The sequence below is a fragment of the Xiphophorus couchianus genome, chromosome 17 (assembly GCF_001444195.1).
Source record: "Xiphophorus couchianus chromosome 17, X_couchianus-1.0, whole genome shotgun sequence".
Taxonomy (NCBI): domain Eukaryota; kingdom Metazoa; phylum Chordata; class Actinopteri; order Cyprinodontiformes; family Poeciliidae; genus Xiphophorus; species Xiphophorus couchianus.
Genome location: NC_040244.1, coordinates 16,744,132 through 16,762,444, shown reverse-complemented (window position 1 = coordinate 16,762,444; position 18,313 = coordinate 16,744,132). Strand labels below are relative to the sequence as shown.

Here is an 18,313-nt window from a genome sequence, read left to right as displayed (position 1 = left end):
CCTGGGAGAACAAAATCTACCCCAAAAGTTTGCTTCGGTTTTAAAACCTGTTCCTGCAAATCTTTGGAGAGACAGTATTCTGGATCAACAACATCAGATAGGTCATCTGGATGAACAAAAGGCTCCACCAGAGAGGTTTCATCAAAACATGGCTCCTGTTCTGATTCCTCTTCCTTCAGATCTTCAGTTGACAGGAACCCTGGATGAACGAAGGCTGCCATGGGGGAAGAATTCTCTCTCACTTCGGCACATCCTTCAACTGCCGGTTTGTAGTGTTGCTTCAGTGTGATGCCAGAATATCCTGCAGACTTTCTCTTTTCTTCCACCTCGCTGCCCAGGGTCAGGATCTTTTCGGTGGAAGAAGTTTGCAGTTTTTCTGGCATTGGAACCACCTTTGCCAAATGTTTGCGAGAGAAATTGGAGAAGAAGCCCCTGATCTTCCCTGGAAGATCTTTGAGCTTTGAGAAGAAGGAAGTCTTCTTAACACTCTTGGATTCTTCAGAAGCATGCAGTCTAACAAAAAGGTCTTTTACTATGAGTTTAGTTTCTTCAACCATAGCATTCATGAGGATACTTCTCGTAGGGTCGCTGGAGTCTGAAGTGCAACTGACTCTATCGACCACATATTTTACGATTAATTGATTTAACCTGTCAGTGTGTTCGGTACTGAAGTCTCCATAGACCTTTGCAACTTTTGCAAACGCTTCTGGCACCTTGTTGCCAACAAAGGCCGCGATAACTTCAGTGGAGCACTTATCCTTTGGAAGACAATCCAGAACTTTGGATGTAAAAAGCTCCAAGATTTCTCCAAAAATCTGGACCAGAACGCGGGTGGTTCTGTGATCTGGGTCTCCAGTAGACAGACGCATCCACTCCATCCAGGTCAGGTTGATGAACAGAGGGTGGATCATACCCCTCAGCATGCTGACGGTGATCGTATCTTCAAAATTAATTTTACTAGCCATAATATCGCTATATGTATCTAGTTTGAGGAGAAACTTCAAGATTTCTGTTCAACAAAAAGTGATCCAGGCTCTGCAAAAACCGAGTTCAAAGTGGTTAGAGAAACAGAAGGAGCAAATACAGACCCGGACGTATGACGTCCGTTCATACGTCACAGGCATCAAACGCACAACAGAGTCTTATGATGTCACGCATATGGTCGATTCGCCCACGTTAAAGCCGCTTTATAGAACCGGCTGCTTTAGATTAAAGATTTTTAATCTAAAAAGATTATTTTTAACAGGATCTAAACAGCTGAACCGTCCTGGTTCTGGTGGATGCCTTAACATTGTCATGCTCCGTGTTTTTCTGTGTGTTTATTTTGAGTTTTCTGTCTCCGTGTCTCCGTGTTGTCCTGTTCTCCCCTCCATTACTCCCAGGTGTTTCTCGTTCCCTAATTACCTCCCGTGTATTTAGTGTCACCTGTGTGTCTGTCTTTGTCGGGTCCTCGTCTCTTTTGGCGTCTAGTCTCTGTCATCTGTGTTCCCAGTCCGTCGTCTCGTCCTTTGTGTTAACGGTTGCTACCGGCGTCGAGCCCTGGCCTCCGCTCGGCCGTGCCGCCCGTTGTTTGGACCATGTTGGACTGTGTTATTATGGACATTCATTATTAAAATCATTTGTTATCGCGTCCTGGGTCTACAGCGTCTGCCTCACCACCACTCACCACAACAGTTCATGACAAATGTACATGCATTATGCTGGTTTACAGGAGGAATGACGAATATTGTTCAATTAGGATTATTTTTGCGTAAGAAATTGAAAATGTGGAAAATATGGTTCATGAATATGTAAAATTATTTGGTTTCGTCTTTAATTTGAGCTGATATTTTTTTCTCTCTCTCTTCATCTTCGTTATAATAAAAAGGTATTTCAGGACGAGAAGTTTTATTTCTTTAACCCTCTGATGCATGAATTATGATCCTTTGTGTCCGAATTTTTTTTCCATTTTTTAAAATTCTTTTCTTAAGGCATAAAAAAGGTAGGAAATTTTTTTTGTAAAAATAATTTTTTTTTTATTTTTTATTTTTATGTGATCAATTGTAATTTTGTCCAAATACAAAGTTGTTATTTGAAAAATACATCAATAGTATTGTTCCTTAGGGGTTATCTGATGTCACAATATTTTTTTTACTTGCAAGAGTCGTCTACAGTAGAAGGAGGGACCGGGTCGGTTCTCATGCTTTTTTGTCTGTCGGCCATATTGTATTTAACAAAAATAATTTCTTGCATTTGCAGCTGATGGCCAGTAGTTGATGGTATATTTTATGATGCATCAGTGTCCACTTCAGTGGTCTGTGTGCATTTATAACATAAAAATCCACAGGAAGCACAAGAAAATGGCTTTTGTCCACTGTAGTGACCACTATGCATGAGATGGAAGTAAAAAAAATTGTTTAAAAAAATTCCAATTCAGTCCAACAATGAAACGTACACAGATTTTTTAAATCCCGAATTTAAGCTGAAAACCTGGCCACTAAAACGGACGGTGAGGAGCCAGTTTCCTCAGTGGAAACAAAGGAAGATGAGAACGATTCATTGTCTTTGTTGACACACTGCCTGATTACGCAGGCCATTAAAGCTTCCGGTTTTCATTTGTCTCTTGGGGATGTTGGTACTATTCTTAAACGGCTCTTAGGGAAAGTTTGGGCTGAAGTTCAGGGGGAGTAAATTGATGGTGACCCAGAAACGATCTCAGTTCACAGCCTGAGATCGTGTGCAGAGTGCAGTCAGCCAAGATGAGACCGCCCTGGATGGAACTGAGTCGTCTGAAGCCTCTGTGGTTGAGGAACTCTTCAGAGGAGATCATGGAGGAGATGAAGCATCGTCAGGTTCTGGTGCAAATGCAAAATCTCCAGCAGAAATCCCTGAAGAGACAACTCCCACTGAGGCTGAATCAGAACGTTTTCCAGAGTCCGGCAGCAAATAGGAGGAAAACCAGGGACAGACTGAAGAAGTGAAGATTAAAAAATGGCCATAAGAACCCTTGTCAGTGATCTGATCAGGAGGATTGTTGAAAGATCAGGACTGAGCTACCATGCAGAAAAATTTCATGCCATCTGTGATCGTCTGTTTGAGAAACTGTGGACTGAAATCGAAGGAAGAGTCCTCAGCATGAGCCCAGAGAAGATCACCAGCCAGGGTAAGGCCATTTTAAAGGACCTGCTGAAGAAGTGGAATAAGGCAGATGTGAGAGACACCCACGGATGTCACCTGTGCCTTATTTCACTTCTTCCCAACAACACAGAGAATATTCTCATCTTCCTGGATTTACGGCAGCCGGTATTTGTGGAATTTATCCTTTTATCAACTTTTGGAAAGCGTCTTCATATTTCATCGATTTAAATTGATTTCAGCCTCTACAGTTCTTTGGAAGTCCACCTTGGGGCGGCCATGTTGAGGTCTGTAGCCTCTGTATGGGTTTTCTCTGGGTACTCCAGTTTCCCCACAAAAAAATATATCCAACGATCTTGCATTTTGGCTGCTGTCCCATCATCTGGACATTTGTTTGGGTGTTTGTGTTCAACTAAGTTACCTACTTAATGACTGTGTTGTTGGTTTTCTCTCCGGATGCTCCGGATTTTTCCCAAAAACAGAAACATGTTCAATAGAACCAGCGTCCATGTTGGGTTTGTTCATCAATTTTAGAAAATTATTCTTTTTAATATATATGCTTAGTTCTGGTGTTTGCTGTCTTTGTTCTTACATGGGTTTTCTCTGGGCACTCCAGTTTCCCCACAAAAAAATATGTCCAATGAACCCAGCGTCCATTTTGGGGTCATTGGTGTTTCTATAGCCACTGAGGGGGTGTGCATGTGTGTGTGTGTGTTTATTTCACTACTGTTAAAATGATTTCCCTTTGTGAAGAAATGTCAGATGATCCCAACGTCCAATTTGGGTTGAGTTTTTTTGGGTTGAGGTGTTGAGTTTGATTAAAATTAATGCCAAGGAAGCAACAACACAGACAACAAACTCAGGCTTTATATTTGGCTTTAAATTCATTACAGTCCTATAAAAATTCCCAAAACTAAGTGAGCTGCAGTCCAATCATCTGGACATTTGTTTGGGTGAACTTTTTCGGTGTTTGTGGTTTAATTTGGCAGTAATCTGACAGGAACAGGGGAAGACACACGCAAAAGGAACCGAAGATGGAAGTCCACCTCAGGACGGCCGCGTTGAGGTCTGAAGCCTCTGTATGCGGGCGCCACTCAAACCAGGGCGCCATGCAATGCTCCTCAATTACAAATTTTGAGAAATTTACAAAAGAAAAGTTACCCACTTAGTGAATGTGAATTTTTAGTATCAAAAAACATGGACGCTGGGTCTACTGAACATATTTCTGTTTTTGGGAAAAACCCGGAGCACCCGGAGAGAAAACCAACAACACACTCATCATAAGACTTGTTAGTGGAGGAGATCTCACAGTGTTCATCACCCTGAACACATCACTCCTTTGAAATGTGGTGGTAGCAGCATCATGCTGTGGGGAAGGTTTCAGGAGAAAACGAGAAGAAGGTCTGCAAAGAAGAGTGGGCAAAAAAATCAGTTTGAAACCTGATAGACACCAGCAGAACCCTGCAGAAGCCCACAGAATCCAGAGAACCCTACAGAACCTCACAGAACCCTGCAGAACCCCGTGCAACCCCACAGAACCCTGTGTAGCCTCACAGAACCCCGCAGAACCCCACAGATCATCATAGAACCCTGGAGAACCCAGCGGAACCCCACAGCACCCTGCAGCCAGCACTGCGTCTACTGAACATCGACTCGCTGCAACATGTTGATCATGTCATAATGTTGTCATTTTCTTTCCACCGTCACATAGCAACCCAATAAAACACGCTGGTGTTTCTGGGTATAATGAGACAAAATGTGAAAATGTTCCGTTTGCTGTGCGAGAGCAGCAAATATCCAGAACAGTCGCTAAGTCTTCCTGTTGTATCAGATCCCACCGCAGAAAGAAGTTTTATCAAATAAAACAAAAAACTTCATTATGGATAATTATAAAACCAAACTTATATCAAACATCATAATCGTGTGCTACTGCCTGGCCTCGTTCCTGCCAGCTGATTGGCTGTGGGAAGTGCCTCTCTGTCCTTTCTCTGGCTCTTCTCTTGGCTCAGCTGTCTGACAGGAAGCAGATTGCTTGGTTTGGGATTTTGTTCGACTTCAGACTCTGATCAGCGTTAACGTCTACGGGTTCAGAGGCCAGTAGATGGCACAAGCTGATGTATGAATAAAACATTTTTTATGCCAATTATATTGTGAACACAGTTAATTTGGGATTTTTCTGCAGCACACACAGGGTTTTAAAAGCACATTTTATTCAAACTGATGTTCTGCCATCTTTTAAATTACATGTTATTTTTTGGTGCCTGAGAGTTGCAAAATATAACAATTTTAATTTTAGCAGTATGGCAAACCCCCATTTTTATTTGTTTCATTTAGAATATAATTGCACTTCAAATTTAATTTGAATATTTTAAAAAAACAAATGTTATTTTAATAATCTAAATTGATATGAATCTCATACTGATGTACTAAACATAATGATGCATTCTGAATGTTTGTTTATGTTCATTTTGATGATTGTCTTAAAGGCAATGAAAACACATAATCCAGTTTCTCAGAATATTAAAATATTGCATAACAATAATAAGTAGAAGATTTTAAGTACAGAAATATGAGCCTGCCCAAATGTACATATGTGCTCTACATCTGCTCTCTGAATATTTGCTCTGCACTCATTTTGCCGACTCCACAGTAGGAATGTCCTGGATGTTCTATGTGTGGATGCCAAAACTTATGAATCTTCTCAAAACATTTGAAGACATTTTCTCCTTCCGCTCAACTTTCAGTTGATGTAAATGGATACAGCGCTCAGTGATCCGCTGCTTTAGCAGGGAGCTGATGTTACTGGTGTGACTGTGTAGGACAAGGAATAATATTTCTATATTACAACATTTCTTCTTTGGGTCTCATAATATTCAAAAAACATTGATGTCACATTTTCAATATCTGTAAGCCATAATAATCAAAATTAACAGAAATATATGATAGGATGTGATGAATATGAATGATATTCTACAGCTGGATACATAACAGCATGTTTTATTTATACTGCAGGAGTTCTGTCTTCATGTTGTATTGTTGTCTGATAATGACCGACAGTGCGGTCCCTGATATGACTGACGTTTCCCCTCAGGCTGGTTTGTCCAGTGAGAAATGTTGTGAAGTTGCTTCGTTAAGCTAATTGTAGACGACAAGAAGAGTTTAAACTCAACGCGGAGCGGGAAGAACTTCAGAGGTTCTGATGTCTGCACCGGCTGCACACCTTCAGTGTTTCTGAGAACTACCAATCATGTGACTAAAAGGAGAAAAGTTCCACTCAAGGAATCTTCCATTCCAGAATTTCTAATTGGCTTTCTGAGCATGTGGCCAGAGAGACAGCAAAAGCAAATGAGGTGGATCAGCAGAGCTGGAGTCACTCAGGACATGTTACTGTAAAATATCGTCTCTGCCCCTGACGTTGTTAGCATGTCATGACAACTACTGGACTGTCATAGAGCTCAGTCTTCAGTCAGAGGCCTATTCAGAGTCGCTGCAAGACTGACTGCTACAGGAGATTCTTCCTGCCCACTGCATCACCACCTACAAAACCTCTTTGAAGTTGCTTGGATGATATGAGTTAAATGAGGCAACATTTATTTTCCTTTTGAGAGAAAAAAATATAATATTTTTGAATTGAGTTAAATAGAACTGAACTCAACTGTGAACTTAATGAATTGAACTGAACTGAAGTGAACTGAAGTGAACTGAGTAAATGGAACTCAATTGAAATAAACTGATTCAAATTAAATTGAATTGATTTTATTGAACTGAACTGAACTGATTTGAGTTGAACTGAATTGAATTGAAATGAACTGAATTGGATTAAACTGAATTGAACTTATGCTGCTTGAATTTTCCATTCTTGTGAAAGCCATTTTGTTCATCCTGTAAATATTAGCAAGGAAGAAATGAAGAAGAAAGCAGGTTTCATTGCTCTGAACTGCTCAGTCGACAGTAATGACATCAGCAGGTCTGACTCCTCTGACTGCAGTCAGCTCTCTGATGTTCTGCTTAGAAACAGGAAGGAGTTTGTTGTCGCTTAAAACAGATTAATATGTCATGTACTCATAAGTTTTTTTCTTTAACGTTTGGCAGCATCAGATCATGAAAGCAGCTCCCTGTTGGTGATGTTGAAATCTTTCTCCTGTCCTGCACCTTAATGGCCCAAAATGAGCCATTTATTTCCACAGTCGTTACTTTTAACTGACGGCTCCAGTTAAACTTTTCTCCTCCATCTATCTGAAACCAATCCTGTTCACAGATACAGTTCCCCACTTTACACATTTTAACCACAAACGTTAATGTGTCATTGTGATTTTATATGATAAACCAAAGCAAAGAAGTGCAAAATTAGTTTTAGGCCCAGACTTTAACTAGGCCACTTTAACACATGAAGCTGCTTTGATCCAAAGTCTCATTTCACAGAGGATCTGACTGCAGGCTTGGAGTTCTTTGTCTTGCTGGAAGGTGAACCTCCAGCCCAGTTTCTGACCTGCCTCCCTTTACTCCTGGAGGAAAGACATCCCAAAGCATGATGCTGCCACCACCGTGTTTCACCATGCTCCAGACAGAATGGCTGTCCTCCCAGCATCAGGTTCTTCAGTTTTTATTTTCTGCTAACTCTTCTCTACTGATGCAGACTTTTTTCCTGACTGCCAATCAGAAAGTAAAATCATGTCTCCACACTTTTCAGATTTTATTTTGTTTTTGTAAAATTATTAGAGGGGGCCTGATCCAATATTAATATTTATATTGGTATTGAAAAACATTCTAGCTGGGTATCATGACAATGTGTCTGATCCATACTGGCATCTGTATCGGATCTTCATGAGCCGATACCAAACCTCAGATATCAGTATCGGCATCGGAAGTGCAAACAGTGGATCTGTGAATCCCTGCATATAATTTTGTTTTTTAATCCATGTGTGTGTGGTTGCCGTAGGAGCAATGTGAAGGAGTGTAATCAGTGTTTTTGCAGGGAGCTGTAAATGTGCCCTGTGTTTATCCAACCTATTCAACAAATGAACTGTGAAGGCTTGAAGTTAAATGAGCTATCAGTCTTTTTCTGCACCACTCTGGAATTACAGATTTTCAGTATCCTGAAAACATTTCCCAGCTGTCTCTGTACCACTTCAGCCACTGCCTGCTGCTGTTTCAGGTTCTCCTCAGTCTGTGCAATATACGAACGCTAAATGAGCTGCAAAGTGTGGTTGGGCACGTCTCCCACACATGCATTATCCCAGAGCTAATGAAGCAGTCGTGTTGTTCTTAAAAGCTGAGAAGTGGGGAGGTGGGTTGAGCCAATGCTGACAGAGCTGGGAGTGAGGGATGGGGGAGAGGTGAGGAATGAGGAGGAGGCTGTGGGTCCATGACGGTACCAGCCGCAGCGCTGATAAGCATCCACCTGGCTGAGGAGTTTAGCATGTCGGGTGGAGGAAGGGTCTGCAGGGTGAAGGTCTGCAGCGCTGCAAAGTGATTTCCACATAGCAGCGGTTCCTCCCTGCAGGACAGGCTGACTGAAGAGAATTCACAGAGAGCACAGAGTCAGGTTGGATGTTGGCTCATCTAATGGGCTCAGAGTCATTTGTTTACATTCCAGCTGATTGCAGTTTTTAGAACAGGGAATAAATCCTCCAACAGAGAGTCAGACTTTGCCTGTTTTGGCTGATTGTAGCAGCTTAAAGGACACAGACTGGAAACGTTCTACGTGATCACTGCTATATTAGCACATAAAAATACTTTCATAAGAAGCATGGAGATGGAGGAAGGAGTTTTTCTTGTAACACGTGGGGTGCCGGTTTGAACCCCAGTCTGTCTCTGTGGTTGTCTTTGGGGAAGACACTTCACAACACCCGCCTTGCCTGCTGGTGTTGGTCAGAGGGCCTAACAGGTGGCGCCGCTGTCAGACTGTCTCAGAGCAGCTGTGGCTGGTAGCTTACCAACAATCACAACTAAATGTTGTGAGAAGTGCTTTGGAGTCCTCTGGACATGATCAAAAAGAAGTACCAGGGTTTAAACAGTTTTGGGTTTTTCATCATAGTTTAGTTTTATTTTGTTGATACTTTTTTTCCAGTTCAGTTAGATTTAATGAGTTCTTACAATGGGTTTGGATGGTTTTATTAGATATTACTAGTTAAATATTGCCATTTAGTTTTTATTAGTTATAATAGTAGTTTTAGTTTTATTCATGCTTTGTGTTTACATTGAATACTCACTATTTTCAAAAAACGTTTTGTCCCAACTTTTACTGTAATTTTGCAGTACTGCCAGGAGGAATATGGAGTGCTGTAAACTGCTTGTGTGTAAAAAAAAAAAAAAAAAAAAATCACATCAGTTTGATCGGCTAACAAAGAGATTCATAAATAGAAAAACAAAAGCTCTAATTTCAGTTTTTCCCTATTAATTAACATTTTTATTTCTTTGTTAACAAAATCCTTGTCTCTATTTCAGTTCTCGTGGTTTCATTCATGTTCGCTAACACTGACAGGTACGGCTGTTTTTTCTACAGCTGTAGAAACTTACAGTTGAGGCACCAAGCTGTAGTTATTTTTAATCAAGCATGAGACCCAGTTTGTCGTAACATAACTTGGTTTAGTGGGGAGGAAAAACCAGGAGCTGATCTCCTTATTATGCCGGTGCTTCTGCAGATTGAAAGATGGATGAGCTCAAAAATCAGCTGCAGATGCTGAGTGACCGGCAGTGTCTGATATCAAAGGAGAGGCTCTGGGCCCACACTGTCGTCTCCTGCCTGGACGCCCTTCCTTTTCTGGAGTCAGGATGTTGATAAGGTTTGTTCTGCTCCCTTCTATTGTTTCCCCTGTCTCTCCCAGTTCAGCCATTAAACAGATGCCAGTCACATACCCCCCCATTCTCCCCCCTAACATCATGGCGGTGGTCCTTACAGGCCGTAAAGCCCAGCTGCCTGTTATCGTGTAGGAAGTGGATGAGTTGTGAAGCAGCTGATGCTAAAGAAAGAGTGTGTGGATGGGGTTAGGAAGTCCTGGAGGTGCTGATAAGTGATGGCACTGCTCTGTTGTCAAACTCTTCACTACTTCCCATTTATTGATGCTATGACATCACCTTATGTTCAGCGGTGCAGCTTGGGTCTTTAAGGAAGTCGCCTCTGCCCTCCAAAGCTTCCCTTTGTTTTTCAGCTACATAACCAGCTGAAAACCAAGTTTGCTTTAAAACAGTTAAGTGAAACACTTATGTTTCACTTAAATCGGACTAGAAGTTAAAACTTACAATCAAGGCTTAATTTTCACCTGTTTAATTCGGCTTCCTGTGTTCTCTTTTTCTGACTCCTGCTTTTATGTAGCAATAGGAAGAAGAATTTTTATTTTTCCAAAGTAAAAACTAGAATTTCTGGCCTCAGTTTACCATCAGCCATGTTGAAAACACACCAAACACGAGGAAGAGGAAGCTCTGTTCAGATGAGACCAAAACGTAGCATTTTGACCAAATACAATGGACAACTTAGAACTTTTGTTCTAGGGTGACTGAAATTCACCCTAGGAATTGATTTTTAAAAAAGACTCAGACTTTACAACATTAAAAGAAATTCCTGTTTCTTTCCTGACAGAACAACTTTCATCTGTTCGGTCAGAGCAGTTAGGATTAGAACTGACAATGTAAAATAAATAATAACGAAACTGACTGAAACAATAGACCTAATATGTAAAAATAAACTTCAACAAACCTTCTTTCAAATGGTTCAGAAAGTGCAATTAGGAATTCTAAATATAATGCAAAATACAACATAAAGCGTGACATCACCCAGCGCTCAAAGCATAGAATTATACTGAATAGATCTGTCCTTACGGATCGGGCACATTGTCACTGATACCCGATGTAGATTTTTTTTTTCAGTATTGTGACCGATACAGATATTGATATCGGATCGATGCATCCCTAATTTTCACTTTTTCGATTATTCATAGGTAATGAATTCAAAGTATTACCCTAAATCGACTGGTGGAAGTCATGAAAAACCAACAATTAGTTCGTCTTCCAAAACTTTTTGTCAGGCTGTTGGCTACAGATATCTGAAGAATTGATACAGAGGAAAGAAAGTGTCCATACAATAAGTTACCCAGACAGTTTAAAGCTGTTAGCTCGTTGAAGACCCTGTGGCTGAACCACTCAGCCGTTCAGGAGAGGGGAGGCACAGCCCTGCGGAAGCTGCTCATTGTTTAACAAGGAGTTTCCGTCCCGCCGTTTCTCAGCTGAAGCAGAGAACGTTGAGGAAAATCTGGTTTAGTACAATGAAGTCTCCCAAAATGAGACAGAAGATATTTGTAACCAGTAATCCTTTCTACAGTAAAATATCTGTGTGTATGTTTGTATGCAACCCTGAACAGGTTCTGTGTATTTAGATTTATGAATTCAAGTTATTAGAATTTAAAATTAAATCTGCATTGTAAACAGTTTTTTTCTTTCTTTCTCAGCGTTCTGTTGGCTCTACTTGCCATTAATATGTTCTAAAAACTATGCATGCCATTAAGGTTGGTGATTTTCGGCAACTTAGTGTCTATTGTTCTTGCAGTTTCCCAGATGGCTCCCCTGAGATCACACTGTACAAAACTACTTCATCACCTGCAGTTGTTTATATGCAGATGATGCACAACTTTCTATTTCAGTGTCACACATGGCTGCAGTGGCTAACTGTTGCTAAGTAAGTGTGTTGATGAAATTGGAGGTAGAAATCAGTCCCTCTGTGACCCTGCCTGGATAATCAGGTGTAGATGAAAGGATGTTTTGTCTAAATTCAGACCCAGATGAACCTGTGAGGTCTGAAGTGGTCTTTGGGATTAATTTAGGATAATACATTTATAACTGTTACACATAAAAAGGTCTGGACCTATGCTGTATTATTGTAATGGCTAGCCTGGTAAAATACCCACTGAGCTAAGAGAGGTATGACCGTATAGCTCAACTTTCTTAGTTTTATGCTTAGTTTTCACACAAACCAGCCCTCTAATCAAGCTAAAACGTCTAAGGAATGCTAAAAACCCATTGTAAAACTTTTACTTCTGGATGAAAGGCTTTACAATACAAAATCTAGATGTTGATGATGAATGATTTAGAAATTTTCTTTAGCTATATTTTCAACTAAAGCTAAACAGCCTTGGCCATGTTTGACAGATCTTTCTAAAAATGAATATCTCCGCTACATCGTTAAAAGAAATTCAGTTTGACAAAGGATCGGTTTGGCAAAAGTTTCCATCCTTGTGAACCCCCACAAATCCACCCATTGCTTTTAAACATGCCAAACCCATAGGGGGCAGTGTGGCGCAAACCTAAAACCTATGTCAGCCAATCAGATTGCTTCAAAACAAGCACGACTTCCGGTTAGGACATAAACATGGCGCCAGGAGGGTCATGTATGTGGACAGATATATAGTTTGAACTAGCTCTAAATAGCTCTATTAGAGTATGAAGTTTATTAAAAAAAAGAGGCAATGTGGATTTGGATTCTTGTCAAAGGAGGTATGTGGATATACTGGCGCGTTACTTGTCGCAGTCAGTAATGTGCGGGACCCTAAAGCTCCATTTTCCCATCTACACATGCAAACACAAATACAGAGTTTTCTTCTGCTTGTTTTTGTCTATGTGAAACAGTCCAAAAGGCATAAAGAATATATATTTGCTCAAAAACCTGATTTTTGCCAGAATAAAGAGACGCAACGTAAAAAAAAAAAAGTGTATGCATACGTCAGTTATCAGTGAGTCAAGACTGCAGTGAGACTTAAGCAGCAACAGGATAATGTACCATATCACACTCTCCTCCTTACATCACTGAACTGTATTTTAAAAATGTTGTCACTGTTCTAAAAGGTACAAAATAGTTATGAGCCTAAAAACATCTCAGAGTTACAGGAATGAACCATGTAGAACAGCTGAAACCGGAGGTTTACATACACTGTTTCAAAAAACACATGACTAGTTTTCACGGGTCTGACATGAAATCAGAACAAACTTTTCTTGTCTCATGTCAGTGAGGATTAGCAAAAAAAAAAATTATTTGCTAAATGTCAGAATAATGAGAGAGAGTTTTCTGGTTTCAGTTGTAGCAGTTTCCTCTCCACCAGGCAGCTTGTTATCCTGACTCTGTTTTCATTTCAAACTTTCCGAGAAGGAGACGTTACCTATTTAAGGGAACTGTTATCACCTCCATGTGATAACCACGTTAAGCAAACATTCACAGATGTGTGCTCTCATTGCCGGCTTGACTCTCTCACAGGAAAGTGCTGACCACCTTCAGACAGAATGTTGCTTCGGCTCCCTCCATGTTGGGAAAATAAAAGCCTCCTCTCTGAATTCAGCTGCAGCAGCAGAGACAGAGTGGCAGGTGCATAATTAAAGAAAAGCTCTTCGTTTGCCTTTCAGGCGGGAGAGAGCGGGTGAAGGGAGAGGGTGGGTTGGGGGGTGGCATCATTATTCAAGATCTTTGGTCTTGGCATGTGTGTGTCTGTGTGTTTTCAGAGGGAGGAGCCATGGATCCTACTTAACTGTATGGTCTGATCAAGGAGCAAAAAACAAACAAACAAAAAATCTGAACTAGATTAATTGTTTGTACTTAATGTTAAATTTTTTCTGCAGAGTTAAAGCTTTAATTCCTGATGTTCCTGACATATGAGGATTCCAGACGTTTCCTAACATTTCAGAAACATTTTTTTTCCTTTTGCAGCCACAATCCTGAATGTATTATTGAAATTTTAAAGGATGAATAACACAAAGTAGTGTGTAATTGTGCAAACAAGGAAAGAAAACCTGTAAAATGTGACATGTATTTAACGCCTAAAATCCAGAACTGACTTCAACAATCAACTAGTTAGTAAATAATCCACCTGTGTGTCATTTAATCTCAGCATAAACCCATCTGTTGCATCATGAAGCTTAAAGCGGGACTAGCTTCTGACACAACATCCCACATGGGCCCAATATGAACCCACACAGACATGGAGGCTCAGCTGAACCAATCCCCATGTGCAAGGAGAGCATTAATGAGAAGCAACTGGTTAACTCTGGAGGAGCTGCAGAGATCCACAGCTCAAGTTTTAACAGTTTTCCACTAGCCATGAGCCACACAGAGGACCCATCATGTTGTCCTAGATCCTAATGTGTGGTAGAAAACAAACGCTGCACATCACCACTGCTATGCGCTCACAATGCACATAGCAGTGGAAGTAACACGGCGTTTCCTCATCAGAGACAGAGCTGCTGATGGCTCATGGGAAGTTGTTGGAGATAAATACACACCCATCCTGGAGGAAAATCTGCTGGAGGCTGCAGACTGAAGACTGGGACTGAGGCTCAGCCACCAGCAGGACAACACCCCAACACTTACAACCAGAGACAACGGAATAGTTTAGATCATGGAATCGTTTAGATCACAGCGAATTCCTGAAGGTTCAGTCCTAAATCCAGTAGAGAATCCGTGTGACTAGGATTTCAGTATCTGTGTGATTCTGATAGAGACAAATCATTAGAGAGGGAGGCTGATCACAAATACACTCCGCACTTCAGGTCATTTTATATATATATATTATATATATATATAAATAAGGCAAGGATCAAGCACTACTAATTTAGTATCAAACTCTCCACTCTCTACCGAACTTTGCAAAGTTTATATTTTGTCAATAATGATTAAACCATCTGCAAAATCTGAAAGATTTATCAATATGCTTATTATGAAACAACTGCACCTCTATACTGCACCACAATAATCACAACTTGTTAGCATTGCTCCCACACCTCCACCCACCTCCACCCACAGCCTCTCAGATGAACCTCACATTCACATATTTTAAGTGAATTAATCCAAACCTTTTCACTTTGTGTAAAAGTTTCTGAAATGTGATGGTAGGATTCCAAGTACGAATGTGCAGAAAAAGTGTTTTTTGATTACATTAACTTGTACTTTATGTTATGTTTTTGTCCAATTTTAACTGGGAATCTGTTTTGGACGACATGAGAAGTCAGAAGATTGAAGTAGGATGTTGTGGGAACACTTCACAGCGTGTGCTGCAGCCAAACTCATCCGATGCACACCTGTTGCTGCCCAGCAGTGATGCACATCCTGCATGCTCCGTCACACCCTGACCCCTCTGGACAACGGGTGCTGAAACGTGAGCCGTGTAGCTGGTGTGGTTGTGTACTCACTCAGTGAAAGCAGCAGCCAGGTGACGGTCAGCGTCGCCCTCATCCTGTCTCTGAGCTTGTCTTCCTCCAGATGGATCCGTCCTTCATGCAGCACAGCTCCTCTGGCCCTCACCTTGGTTTTTGGAGATGTTGCTCTGATTACAAATGCAACTGTCACACCTTTCTCCTTCAATTTGGTTCTGAAGGGAAAATGATCTTGCTTAGCTTATTGTTTTTCTTTTAGTTGTTTCTTTTGGTGCTGGACTGAAAGCAAAGAATGCTTTTGTTGCTCTCTGCACCGTCTTTGTCTCCTCTCTCTGTGCGGACTTGGGGATTTGGGGGAAGAGTATTTCTGTGGTCTCCTTGGCTGCCCCGTTGTTCTTTAGTCGCTCTCCCACAGAGGCTCCGTCCCGTATTGTGCTCCAGCCGGCCCCGCTCTCCTCCAAAGAGTTGAGTTGTTTGCAGAGCAGCAGCTCGGCCCTGCCTTCCTTATCATGAGAAAGCAGGGGCTGACCCAGAGCAGTCCAATCCCACCGCTCCTGGACTTTCTGCTGCTGCTGGGACACTTTGAATAACAAAGGAAGCCAGGAGACAATGTGTTCCCCTTGGTTTGGATTCAGTTCTAAAACGGTCCGTTCCTCCAGGGCGTGGGGTGAAGTCACATCAGCACTGATGTGATCCGATCTGGAGAATATGGCAGCGGATTCAAGCAACCCAAGATGGAAAAATGAAAATTAGGAGCGCATTTCTGCTAAAAAAAAAAATCAAAAATATTCTAGGAAAAACAAGGAAAGATCCGAGTTTGAAAAGTTGCAAATTTTCTAGAAAAATCAAGACAATTTTGCAATTAATCTCAGAAATAATAAAAAATAAAAATAAAAAAACATTTAAATTCCTGAGTTTCAAGAGTCCAAACGTTTTGGCTCCTCTGGGAGGCTTGCATGTATTATCAAGTCTTCTTAAAGAAACAGTGTAACTTCCTATCTCATAATCAGAATCTGAATATAATCTGTCAAAATTATGGCTTTCATAATTTCCTGTTGAACTTTGAATTGTTCTTTATTGGCAGAAATTAAGTTCCAATTGTTGTTATGAAAAACAAGAAAAAAAGCAAAACATTGTCTTTTTTACACTATACTATTATGCTACTTGTTTGTCTGTCACATAACATTTCATAAAGTACAGCTGGAGGTTGTAGTGAGACAAAATGTGGAAAGGTTTAAGTTCTATAAAAGCTATAATGAGTTTCATTGGTCCATATTCACATATAAAATGCTTAATTTCCAAAGAAAACAGCAAAACTTTAGAAAAAGAAAGATATGGAGAAAAACATAACAGTCAAATTAAAATGAAAGGAATCATCCTTTAATTTTGTCCTCTGACTGTCCTTCCTTGCATCAGCACCGGCCTGTGACATTACACAGTGACTCATCTACAGTCGAGATGCTTGACAGGAATTACCTGCTTTTGTTAATCCAGTCAGTTATGCCAAACCTAAAATTTGATCTTTCAGTGATGTTAGAGGGAACTCTTAAAGTTAAGGACAAAAAGAAAATTTGTGAAGACTAAAATTTTCTGAATGTATCTTTAAGACACAGAGCAAGATCTGGTTCAGACCAAACATTAATGTGTTTTGAGCTAATAGTTCATGTAGCTTTAGAAAGACGAATACATTTTCACAGATCAGCCAGCAGAATGTCTGAAAGTGTTTTAATTCGGTCAGAAGTTGGAAGTTGCGTTTTGGAATGATGACCCGTCAGGAGAACCGTCTGTCAGTGTGATGATCTAAACTGAGGACATTCATGTTCCATCTGCAGATGGATTTTAAAAGGTGAGCCTTTCATCCAGAAACAACAGCAATGTGATTTCTTCCAGAAATGTTCTTGTTGGTTCAACTGACTCCGTGTTTGACTTCAGATGAAATTCATCTAAAGTTCTGCTCTGCAGGAACCTCTGAGTTCATTTGGCTGCTTGTATCCATGACAACAAATATTTCCAACTGTTCCAGGAATTGCTTCCACTGCCATTTTCTTTTTGCAGAGTTTCCATTCATGTGGCTCCAAATCTCTGACTGACAGGAAATAACTGGACCTCCTCCAGATCCTTTTCTTAATGCTAAGCACATAAGCAAAACACTTTCATTATTAGGACACTGAGTTAGCATGTAACTGCTAACTGCTTCGGGGTCATTTAAGCTCCGCTGGCCTTCTATGGAACGTCTGGACGAATGCAGAGAGATGAGATAAGCATCAGGGTGTGGGAGACTCCGTGGGGTTTCCTGCCTTTGGAACTGTGATGAGTCGTTCATAAAACGTTTTGGAGATGAAGCTTCAAAGACGCCTTTGAAGTCAGGAGTCATGCTTGGGTGGCAGATCTGGAAGTGACTGTTAGATTAAAGTCTGAATGTCTGCATTCATAGCAGATACTATCATCCAAGAAACACTTGGTGATTATTGGTGGATTGGATGTAATGCGTATCAGTTTTCTTCAGTTATAATCTCAGTGTTTATATTACTTTAGTCTCAGTGTGACTAAATTCACAAAAAGCAGTTCTCGCTCAAACATTCACAAGGCGTTTTATTCACTACGTGTATGAAACTGCATGCTAACAGACAGGCATCATCATCCAATCACTTAGCAGCGATTAGAAGTCTTTAGACATCCAGACGCTACGTGTATTTAGTCCGTCTCTTTGCTCTGAGTCAACCATGTGCTTTTCTTGAGATAACTCCAAAATATCCTGTCTTCATAGAAAAACAAAACAAAACATGCTGTGACAACAATACGTGAGACAGTAAACACATCGTTCAGCTCAGCAGACACACCCTCAGGTTTGGGTCTTAGATTGTAGAACCGAAGCTTTATGTCTGCGTTTCCGTTGACTGTGTCACTGCATTTCAAAAATAAATTTGCACAATGGAAACAAGGCAATTTTTAAAAAATGATAATTTTTCAATAAAACGTTCTGGTTCTAAGTGGTGTTGTGGTAGTACCGCAATTGGTCTATTTTGCAAAACTGTAATGAAAACATTTTTTCACGTCACACGAGTCACCA

At 40.6% G+C, this 18,313-nt stretch overlaps 1 protein-coding gene across 1 annotated transcript in view; it reads right to left on the bottom strand.

Annotated features, from left to right (window-relative positions):
* The window catches only part of podxl (podocalyxin-like), a 29,067-nt gene extending 13,252 nt beyond the window's left edge, over window positions 1–15,815 (bottom strand). The window contains exon 1 of the mRNA XM_028043881.1: window positions 15,280–15,815. Coding sequence (XP_027899682.1) covers window positions 15,280–15,322 — 43 coding nt within the window. The 5' untranslated portion in view covers window positions 15,323–15,815. The remainder of the gene's footprint in view (window positions 1–15,279) is intronic.
* Window positions 15,816–18,313: the final 2,498 nt, after the last annotated feature.